Below are 11,015 nucleotides of genomic sequence, written 5' to 3'. Positions count from 1 at the left end.
GATTACAGGCATGCGCCACCATGCCCAGCTGATTTTTTGTATTTTTTTAGTAGAGACGGGGTTTCACCATGTTGACCAGGATGGTCTCGATCTCTTGACCTCGTGATCCACCCGTCACGGCCTCCCAAAGTGCTGGGATTACAGGCGTGAGCCACCGCGCCCGGCCAAGCTGACTTTTTTTAATAACTGAAAGAAATGAGAGCCAAGTATAGGGGTTCACACCTGTAATCCCAATACTTTGGGAGGCCAAGTCAGGGAATCACTTGAGCCCAGGAATTCAAGACCAGTCTGCAAAACATGACCAAAACCCATCTCTATTAAAAATACAAAAATTAGCCAGGTATGGTGGGGTGCCCCTGTGGTCCCAGCTACTCTGGAGTCTGAGGTGGGAGGATTAGGCTGGGTGTGGTGGCTTACACCTGTAATCCCAGCACGGAAGTCAACAGTGTTTGTGCCACTGTACTCCAGCCTGGGCAAGAGAGATGCTCTTTCAAAAAAAAAAGGGGTGGGGGCTTATTTACTTGAAAGAATGGTCTAGATGCCTGACTCTACCATTCACTGTGTTTTGTGGTTGTGTGGCATCCCTTCACCTCTCTGAGCCTGTTCCTCATCTGTAAAATGGGCATGATATGTATCTCACAGGGTTTTTTTGTTTTTTGAGACAGAGGTTTGCTTTTGTTGCCCAGGCTGGAGTGCAATGGTGCGATCTCGGCCCACTGCAACCTCCGCCTCCCAGGTTCAAGCAGTTCTCCTACCTCAGCCTCCCAAGTAGCTGGATTGCAGGCACCTGCCATCATGCCCAGCTAACTTTTTGTATTTTTAGTAGAGACAGGATTTCATCATGTTGGCCAGGCTGGTCTTGAACTCTTGACTCAAATAATCAACCCAGCTGGACCTCCCAAAGTGCTTGGATTACAGGCACGAGCCACTGTGCCCAGCTCTGGTTTTTTGTTCTTTTAACAGACAGGATCTCTCTATGTTGCCCAGGTCCTTGATCTTGAACTCCTGAGCTCAAGCAGTCCTCCCTCCTCCACCTCCCAAACTGCTGCGCCCAACCAAGGGTTTTTAAGAGTAAAATGTGAGGACGGGGCACGGTGGCTCACGCCTGTAATCCCAGCACTTTGGGAGGCCTAGGCAGATCACCTGAGATCGGAAGTTCGAGACCAACCTGACCAATGTGGAGAAACCCCGTCTCTACTAAAAATGCAAAATTAGCCAGGCACAATCGCGCATGAGGGAGGGGAATTGCGTGAACCCTAGAGGTAGAGGTTGTGGTAAGCCGAGATCTCACCATTGCACTCCAGCCTGGGCAACAAGAACGAAACTCCGTCTCAAAAAAAAAAAAAGAGTAAAATAAATGTGGCCAGGTATGGTTTAGCAGTCTTCCAAAGGATGAATTTAGGCCCTTACTATTCAAAATGTAATCCACAGAGCAGTGGCATCACCACTAAATGTAGATCTCAAGCCCCACCCAAACCTGCTGAATCAATCTGCGTATTAAAAGATCCCCAGGGCCGGGCGTGGTGGCTCAGGCCTGTAATCCCAGCACTTTGGGAGGCTGAGACTGGCGGATCACGTGAGGTTAGGAGTTCGAGACCAGCCTAGCCAACAAGGAGAAACCCCGTTGCTACTTAAAATACAAAAAAATTAGCCGGCGTTGTGGCGGTCCGCTATAATCCCAGCTACTTGGGAGGCTAAGGCAAAAGAATTGCTTGAACCCAGGAGTCCGAGGTTACGCCATTGCACTCCAGCCTGGGACAGTGCAGGACTCTGTCTCAAAAAAAAAAAAAAAAAAAAAAAAAACATATTATTGGTGGAAAAAAGTTTAAGATGCACTTTTAGACCAAAGGCAACTGAAATGGGGGTAAGCTCGGATGATATGAGAATCCAGAGTAAACATGGAAGGCACTCCCTATGCGTTGTCTCATTTGCACCAACAAGACCAATAACTGGAAAAGGTGACATTTGAACTAAGCACCATCTAGAGCAAAGTGGAGGAAGAGAGGGTTTTTGGACTCTTTCTTGTCAAAGAGGTTTAATTAGTTTTGTCTATTATACTAGAGATAAATGAAGGTTCCACACATCTAAGCTCACCTACTCCAGGGTCTTCATACCCGACAAAGGTAATAATCTTTTTCGGTCCCCCCAACTTCCTTCTGCTACAAAATAAGATCCTTGCTCACTCCAACAAAAGCCCTTAGACTTAAACCCTGGCTAACCCATTAAACAAAACAAAAACAGCATATGCATAATAATTTGAGTCTAGCACCAGAAACACCCCGAGAGCCTTACAGCACCTCCAACCAATGCTCCTTTCGCGCCCTAAACTCCCAAGGTCCCGCCCCCGACCTTGGGGTAAGCTCCTGTCCCCGCATTTCCGGGCAAGGAGTGACCACGTGGTTGCCTCCTGTAACAATCCAGCCCTGCTCCCACTCACTGGCTGAAGCCCGAGAACGACAGTAGAATACACCAATGGGACCCTGAAAGAACCTAAGCGACAGCCTTTCGACCACTCAATGTCAGCTAGGTGTGAGTAAGGCGGGACTTTAAGTACGGAAGCTGCCCCGGGACATGAGGAAAGGAACAGGGGAAAGACCCGGTGAAGGGTGCAGAACAGGCAGGTGAGAGCCTGGAAGAGCTCAGTAATCTGAAGCTTGGTGGGAAGAAGGGATTCTGGGCTAGAAAGGGTGCAGAAGCCTGAAGTAAAAAGAGACAGGATTTTGGTCCGGGGTGGAGAGAGGGAATGCATTAAAAAGGGCCAAGGCCCAGAATAAGGTAGACATTTAAAAGGGCAGATGCCCCGAAGAAACATTTAAAAGGGTACAGATACCCAAGACAGAGGAGACACGTGAGGATACCAGCTCGGCAAACGGAAGACATTTAAAGTGGTAGGTTCCCAGGAGAGAAGGAGTTTTTAAGACTAGAGCTAAGCTTAGAAGACATTTTAAAAGGCATGGGTTGGGATTTGGGAACACGTTTTTTAAAGAGGCAGGAATAAAGGAGTCGCTTGTCAAGGATCTGGTTAGAGAAGACTGAGGCTCTTCCTCTAAGGAGGAACTTGCACACTCGCTCTCCCCCATTATCCCTTCTGGCTCCTCCAGGTTCCCTCGACCCAGGACCCCCTGTTCCCAGGCTATGGCCCCCAGTGTCCTGTAGACCTGGCGGGCCCCCTGTGCTTGCGACCCCTAATTGGGGGTCTGGGTGGCTACTGGAGGGCCTTGCAGAGAGGCAGAGAAGGCAGGACCATGACATCTAGGGCCTCTGAACTTTCCCCGGGGCGCAGCGTGACGGCTGGCATCATCATTGTTGGAGATGAGATCCTTAAGGTGTGTCTGGGACAGAAGTCGGGGGAGGGCACGGCGTTCTCTTCTTAAGGGCCTGCTGCACATCCCTCCATGGAGGGAGGTGAAACAGGGTGGGGGGGGGGCTTGCTCCATTAGGATCCTGGAGTGAATCCAACATGAAGAAAATTAGCCCTCGTTCTTTCAATTACTTTACTGATGAACCTGTAGCAAAGTCCCTACAGTTTTTCAATCTGAGAGAGCTGAATGAAAAAAAGGGGAAAAAAAAAAAAAAAGGTCTTTGCAATTTACCAAGCAGTATGGTAGAGGGCGGAGGGGCTGCACAACAATGCCAGGAAGCCCCTCGAGTAGGGGAAGTACCCGTGTATGTACTGCATACTTAAGAGTTTTACCCGGCCTTTTTGGAAGTGACTCAAGGTACTCAGCATAGTGCATAAGTGAGCCAGAAGGGAGGCATCCCTTCTGAATTATCAGGAAAGGCTTACTAGAGGACACAGCAGATGACAGAGTTTGTTTTTGAGACAGGATTTTGCTCTGTCGCCTAGGCTGGAGTGCCGTGGTACAGTCACAGCTCACTGCAGTCTCCATCTTCTGGGCTCAAGCAATCCTCCTGCCTCAGTCTCTGGAGTAGCCGTGACTATAGGTGTGAGCCACCACACCCGGCTAAATTTTTTTTTTGGGGGGGAGGGCGGCAGAAAAAGGGTCTCACTATGTTGTTGCCCAGGCTAGTCTCAAACTCCTGGGCTCAAGCATTCCTCCTACCTCGTCCTCCCAAAGTGCTGGGATTACAGGCATGAACCACCGAGCTTGACCAAATGTCAAGTTTTAATAGTAATTTTTTAAAATATTGTTTGTAAATTGGTCTTTTTGTTGTTGTTTTTTTTTGAGATGGAGTCTCACTCTGTTGCCCAGGCTGGAGTGCAGTGGTGGGATCTCAGCTGACGCCTCACGCATTCAAGCAGTTCTCATGCTGGGATTACAGGTGTGAGCCACTGCACTCAGCCTTAATAGACCTCCTTTTTTTTTTTTTAGACAGTCTTGCTCTGTTGCCCAGGCTGGAGTACAGTGGCATGATCAATCTTGGCTTACTGCAACCTCCGCCTCCCAGGTTCAAGCAGTTCTTCTTCCTCAACCTCCTGAGTAGCTGGGACTACAGGCATGCACCACCACACCTGGCTAATTTTTTGTATCTTTAGTAGAGACAGGGTTTCGCCATGTTGGCCAGGCTGGTCTTGAACTTCTGACCTCAAGTGATCCACCCACCTCAGCCTCCCAAAATGTTGGGATTACAAGCGTGAGCCACTGCACCTGGCTCTGACCCCTACATTTTAAGTGGCTACTAGGGCCTGGCAGGGTGCTTTACATCACATATATGTGATTTTACTAATCCTTACAACCTCACACAACAACCCACAATGTTGGCACTTTTTTTTCTTTTTTAAATTTTTATTTTATTGTTTGTTTTATAAATGAGGTTCTCACTAGGTTAACCAGGCCGGCTTCAAGCAATTTTCCCGTCTCAGCCTCCCAAAGTGATGGGATTACAGGCATGAGCCACTTTGCCCAGCCTTTTTCTTTTTTTTTTTTTTTTTGAGACAAAGTCTCACTCTTGTCGCCCAGGCTAGAGCTAATTTTTTGGTTTTTTTGTAGACACGGGTCATGCCAGTTGCCCAGGCTGGTTTCGAACTCCTAGGCTCAAGCATTCCTCCCACCTCACCCTCCCAAAATGCTGGAATTACAGGTGTGAGCCACCACACCTGGTCGGCAAAAAAATCCCAATTAATGATGAAACTGAGAGTCAGAGAAGTTGAGAAACCTGCCGAGGGTTACCTAGGAAGTTGCAAAGACGGGATTCCAGCCTGATGCCTGATTCTCCCTTACTCCAAAATACAGGCCCTTTTTTTCTTTGGTAACAGGGTCTCTGTCACCCAGGCTGGAGTGCAGTGACATGATCTCAGCTCACTGCAATCTCTGCCTCCTGGGCTCAAGCAATCCACCCATTTCAGCCTCCCAAATAGCTGGGACTACAGGCGTGCGCCGCCACTCCCAGCTAATTTTTGTATTCTTTTGTAGAGATGGGGTTTCACCATATTGTGCAGGTTGGTCTCAAGCTTCTGAGCTCAAGCGAGACATCCCCCTCAGCCTCCCAAAAGGCTGGAATTACAGGCATGAGCCACCACACCCGGCCATCAGAACACAGACCCTTAACGACTAAATCCTTTGTAGGAAATTAGAAGGAGATGGGGCTGAAAAAGAAGATAGGCTATATACCACAGACAGCCCCAAATACTCTGCAAAGGAATTTGAACTTTCTTCTGTTTACGGTTGGAAACAACAAATAGCTTTTGAGCCCAAGAGTGATGCAATCACAGTGACGCATTAAAAAGGTTACACAGGAGGCAAAGCAGAGCACTGTGGCTGGATGTTGGGAGCCTGGCCGGGAAGCTGTCACCATTGTCTAGGTGAAAAGTACTGAGGACCTGCTTGGTGGCAGTGGGGACAGAAAGAAGAAAGCAGGCTGGGCATGGAGACTCACACCTGTAATTCCAGCACTTTGGGAGGCTGAGGCGGGAGGATCACTTGAGACTAGAAATTCAAGACCAGCCTGGGCAACATAGTGAGTCCCCATTTCTACAAAAAAATCAAAAATTAGCTGAGTGTGGTGACAGAAACCTGTAGCCCCAGCTACTTGGAAGGCTGAGATGGCCCTTGAGCCCAGGAGGTTGAGGCTGCAGTGAGCTGTGATTGAGCCACTATACTCCAGCCTGGGTAACAGAGACCCAGCCTTAAAAACAAAGCAATGGATTTTCCCACTCTCTTGTCCAGTCCAAAGAGCAGAGCACTGCGTCATCAGGCGGATGCAGCTATCATCTCCATCCCCTTCATCCCTACAGTACTGACGGCCTCATCCTCCCGTTCAACCCCCAGGGACACACTCAGGACACCAACACCTACTTTCTGTGCCGGACACTGCGCTCCCTAGGGGTCCAGGTTTGCCGAGTCTCAGTTGTACCTGATGAGGTAGCCACCATTGCAGCTGAGGTCACCTCTTTCTCCAGCCGCTTCACCCACGTCCTCACAGCAGGGGGCATCGGCCCCACTCATGATGATGTGACCTTTGAGGCAGTGGCACAGGCCTTTGGGGATGAGCTGAAGCCACACCCTGAGCTGGAAGCAGCCACCAAAGCCCTGGGAGGAGAAGGCTGGGAGAAGCTGTCACTGGTGCCCTCGTCTGCCCGCCTGCATTACGGCACAGATCCTCACACTGGTCACCCCTTCAGATTCCCACTGGTCTCCGTCCGAAATGTCTACCTCTTCCCAGGCATTCCAGAGCTGCTGCGGCGGGTGCTGGAGGGGCTGAAGGGACTGTTCCAAAACCCAGCTGTTCAGTTCCACTCGAAGGAGCTGTATGTGGCTGCTGATGAAGCCTCCATCGCCCCCATTCTTGCTAAGGCCCAGGCCCACTTTGGACGTAGGCTTGGCCTGGGTTCCTACCCTGACTGGGGCAGCAACTACTATCAGGTGAAACTGACTCTAGACTCAGAGGAAGAAGGACCCCTGGAGGAATGCCTGGCTTACCTGACTGCTCGTTTGCCCCAGGGATCGCTGGTCCCCTACATGCCCAACGCCGTGGAGCAGGCCCGTGAGGCTGTATACAAACTCGCTCAATCAGGTAAGGACCCCGTGGACGAGGGGCAGTATGCGCAATGCCATTGGTGCCACCCCAGCTCTCAGTAATGCAGGGGCTGCTGGGTGCTTCCTGCAAATCCCAGAGAGGGCAGAAGACAGCTACTGTTGATTCATTAATCCTTCCAGTAAATGTTGAATGAGTACCTACTTTCATCAGCACTGTGCTAGGTGTTGGGGATGTGGCTCAATAGGCTAATGTATGCCCTGCTGTTATGGACCAGTGTTTTAACAAGAAAGATGGATACTAAACAGCTGATTCAGCATGGGGGATGAAGGGACTGATCTCCCACAGCAGGAAGATGAGCCTTTATCTGGGGTCAGAGAAGTCCAAATGACATAAACAGAGGGATAAGGAGGATTTGGTCAGACCAGTAGGTGGGCCAGAGCAAATAGTATGAATGAGGGCCTGAAAGGAAGCAGCATGAGGTGTAGGGGAATGGAAGGAAGCCCGGAAGCCCGTACCCCACTCCCCTCTCCTATGGAGGAATAACACTGAGGCTACCGTGAGATGTAGCTGGGCGGCAGATGGCAGGTAAGGGGCAGACTCTGCAAGGCCTAGTGGGCAGCATGGAGTTTGGACTTTATTCTAGGAATCCTGGGAAGATACCAAAGGGTTTTAAGCAAGGTCAGCATGCCTCCACTCCCCTTTGATGGCCATATGTGTCCATCTGATGCCCTCTTCCCTGCCTGCTTGGCAGGGTCTTCTCTGGGGAAAAAGGTGGCAGGTGCCCTGCAGACCATTGAGACCGCCCTGGCTCAGTACAGCCTCACCCAGCTCTGTGTGGGCTTCAACGGGGGCAAAGACTGTACCGCCCTTCTGCACCTCTTCCATGCAGCTGTGCAGAGGTGAGCCTGCTCCCTGGGAGACAAGACCCCGATCTGTCTCTTTCCCCAGTTCCACATCCCAGAAAGCAAGGATAAAGGGGGTGGATGGGTGGGGTTCAAGAGGGAGATAGCCATGGTGACCTCTCAGTTACATTCTCCCACCATATTGAGCATATGATATGTGCCTGGCCTTGTGTATGGATGTGCAGGCCACCATCCCTGACCACAGGGAGGTCACAGTCCCGCTGGGGAGATGAGAGATTTACACACCTGAAACAAGGATGCATGCTTAGATTTAAGAGGTGAGAGGTCAAGCACCAGGTACGGTGACTCATGCCTATAATCTGCCGGGCGCGGTGGCGCGTGCCTGTAGTCCCAGCTACTTGGGAGGCTGAGGTGGGAGGATCACTTGAGTCCAGGAGTTCTGGGCTGTAGTGTACTATGCCGATCGGGTGTCCGCACTGAGTTCGGCATCAATATGGTGACCTCCCGGGAGAGGGGGACCACCGGGTTGCCTAAGGAGGGGTGAACCAGCCCAGGTCAGAAACAGAGCATGTCAAAACTCCCATGCTGATCAGTAGTGGGATTGCACCTGTGAATAGCCACTGCACTCCAGCCTGGGCAACATAGCAAGACCCTGTCTCTATAAAAAAGAGGTGAGATGTCAGAGTGGGCTTCCCAGAGGAAATCGATCTAATAGATGGAAAGGACAAGGAAAAGGGAGAACTGGGGTGAGTCTGTTCTTGGGGCCAAAGAGAACAGTGAACTGTTTCGGGAGAGCCATTTCCCTGTCCATGCTGGCAAGCCTGTGGATTCTTCCCCCTCCGCAGGAAATTACCTGATGTTCCAGACCCCCTCCAGATCCTGTATATCCGCAGCACCTCCACTTTCCCTGAGCTGGAACAATTTCTACAGGACACCATCAAGAGGTACTAGGGGCCTGGAGGTTTGGGCTCCAAGAGAGGCTTAACAGAGCCCACTGCTGACCCCTACTTCTGTTTCTTCCTAAGGTATAATCTGCAGGTGTTGGAGGCTGAGGGCAGCATGAAGCTTGCCCTGGGTGAACTGCAGGCACGGTATCCCCAGCTAGAGGCTGTCCTGATGGGCACCCGCCGGACTGACCCCTACTCCTGTAGCCTCTGCCCTTTCAGCCCCACCGACCCAGGCTGGCCTTCGTTTATGCGCATCAACCCGCTGCTGGTAATGGGGAAGGGGGTGTATTGCCTTCAGTTTCTCGCCCCATCAGTCACTGCACCCTGGCTTCCCCCCAGTAGTGGGGAGGCTAGAGCCTGGAACTTGGATGAAGGGGCCCCATCATCCAAGGGAGGCGATGCTGTCTGTTCATTCATCCTTTTGACCAATATTTATTGAGCCCAAATTCAGTAGCAGGCATTGTGCTTTCTATGTGGACGGAAGAGTGACTTAGACCTGTGCTGTCCAATGTAGCCACTAATAATTTATTTATACTTAAATTTTAATTAGTTGAAATGAAATACATAGGACTAAAAATCACTGAATTATATACTTTAAAAGGATGCATTTGATGGCATGTGGATACCTCAATTTTTAAAATTAAGTACAATTAAAAATTCAGTTCTGGCTAGGCCTGGTGGCTCACACCTATAATCCCAACACTGTGGGAGGCCGAGGTGGGCTAATCACTTGAGCCAAAGAGGTCAAGACCAGCCTGGCCAACATGGCAAAATCCCATCTCTGCTAAAAATGCAAAATACTAGCCAGGCATGGTGGCACCTGCCTGTAGTCCCAGCTCCTCGGGAGGCTGAGGCAGGAGAATTGCTTGAACCCAGGAGACAGAGGTTGCAGTGAGCCGAGATCGCACCACTGCACTCCAGCTTCAGTGACAGAGCGACACTCTGTCTCAAAATAATAATAATACAGGCCAGGCGTGGTGGCTCACTCCTGTAATCCCTGCACTTTGGGAGGCTGAGGCAGGCAGATCGCCTGAGGTCAGGACATCGAGACCAGCCTGACCAACATGGTGAAATCCCACGTCTACTAAAAATACTAAAATTGGCCGGGCGCGGTGGCTCAAGCCTGTAATCCCAGCACTTTGGGGGGCCGAGGCGGGTGGATCACGAGGTCAAGAGATCGAGACCATCCTGGTCAACATGGTGAAACCCCGTCTCTACTAAAACTACAAAAAATCAGCTGGGCATGGTGGCGCGTGCCTGTAGTCCCAGCTACTCAGGAGGCTGAGGCAGGAGAATTGCCTGAACCCATGAGGCGGAGGTTGCGGTGAGCTGAGATCGCGCCATTGCACTCCAGCCTGCAGAACAAGAGCGAAACTCCGTCTCAAAAAAAAAAAAAAAAAAAAATACTAAAATTAACCAGGTGTGATGGCAGGCACCTGTAATCCCAGCTACTCGGGAGGCTGAGGCAGAAGAATCACTTGAACCTCGGGGGCAGAGGTTGCAGTGAGCCTAGATGGCACCATTCTACTGCAGCCTGGGCAACAGACAGACACTGTCTCAAAAAAAAAAAATATTTAGTTATACTAGCTATATTTCAAGTGACCACCATATTAGACTATTAGCAGAAATATAGAACATTTCCATCATCACAGAAAGTTCTGGCCAGGCACAGTGGCTCACACCTGTAATCCCAGCACTTTGGGAGGCTGAGGTGGGCTAACCACTTGAGCCCAGGAGTTTAAGACCAGCCTAGGTAACATGGCAAAATCCTGTCTCTTAAAAAAAAAAAAAAAAAGCCAGGAGTGGTGGCACATGCCTGTAGTCCTAGCTACTCAGGCTAAGGCAGGAAGATCACTGGAGCCAGGGAAGTCAAGTCTACAGTGAGCCATGATTATGCCAGTGCACTCCAGCCTGGGCAACAGAAAAGACCCTGTCTCAAAAAAAGTGAAATAAAGTAGACAGAAATGGTCTCTCCCTGTCCTGGCGCTCCACCTTTGTAGTAGAGGGTGATTCAAGAATGGAGAGCAGACAGTGGAAAAGATGAAGTCCTTCTCTTTCTCTGCATATACAGAGCAAGCTATACCAGGGAATCAGATAGCAAGCCCTCCCTCAGAAGCCAAGGGAGCAGACCAGCCACGGTGGCTCACGCCTGTAATCCTAACACTTTGAGAGGCCAAGGTGGATGGATCACCTGAGGTCAGGAGTTCAAAACCAGTCTGGCCATCATAGTGAAACCTCATCTTTTTTTTTTTTTTTTTTTAATAAA

General features: G+C 50.3%; 1 protein-coding gene and 1 long non-coding RNA gene across 4 annotated transcripts in view; both read left to right on the top strand.

The window, feature by feature from the left end:
- Nucleotides 1-1,549, top strand: part of LOC116541046 — a 19,886-nt gene extending 18,337 nt beyond the window's left edge. The window contains exon 3 of the long non-coding RNA XR_004264706.1: nt 1,241-1,549. This is a non-coding gene — a long non-coding RNA (uncharacterized LOC116541046). The remainder of the gene's footprint in view (nt 1-1,240) is intronic.
- An 866-nt stretch (nt 1,550-2,415) lies between these two features.
- The window catches only part of FLAD1 (flavin adenine dinucleotide synthetase 1), a 9,361-nt gene continuing 761 nt past the window's right edge, over nt 2,416-11,015 (top strand). Inside the window, exons 1-6 of one of the 3 annotated variants that reach the window (XM_032264893.1) lie at nt 2,416-2,621; nt 3,102-3,326; nt 6,231-6,975; nt 7,691-7,838; nt 8,648-8,746; nt 8,828-9,017. In XM_032264893.1, the coding sequence (XP_032120784.1) occupies nt 3,246-3,326; nt 6,231-6,975; nt 7,691-7,838; nt 8,648-8,746; nt 8,828-9,017 (1,263 nt within the window). In that variant the 5' untranslated portion in view covers nt 2,416-2,621; nt 3,102-3,245. Of the gene's footprint in view, nt 2,889-3,101; nt 3,327-6,230; nt 6,976-7,690; nt 7,839-8,647; nt 8,747-8,827; nt 9,033-11,015 lie in introns of all 3 variants that reach the window. The other 2 variants (XM_032264891.1, XM_032264892.1) reach the window with 2 other exon arrangements.

The sequence above is a fragment of the Sapajus apella genome, unplaced genomic scaffold (assembly GCF_009761245.1).
Source record: "Sapajus apella isolate SASKATOON/1434 unplaced genomic scaffold, GSC_monkey_1.0 scaffold148, whole genome shotgun sequence".
In the NCBI taxonomy this organism is placed as follows: Eukaryota; Metazoa; Chordata; class Mammalia; order Primates; family Cebidae; genus Sapajus; species Sapajus apella.
The sequence above is the reverse complement of the archived record's forward strand: the minus strand, read 5'-3'. Positions and strand labels throughout refer to the sequence as shown.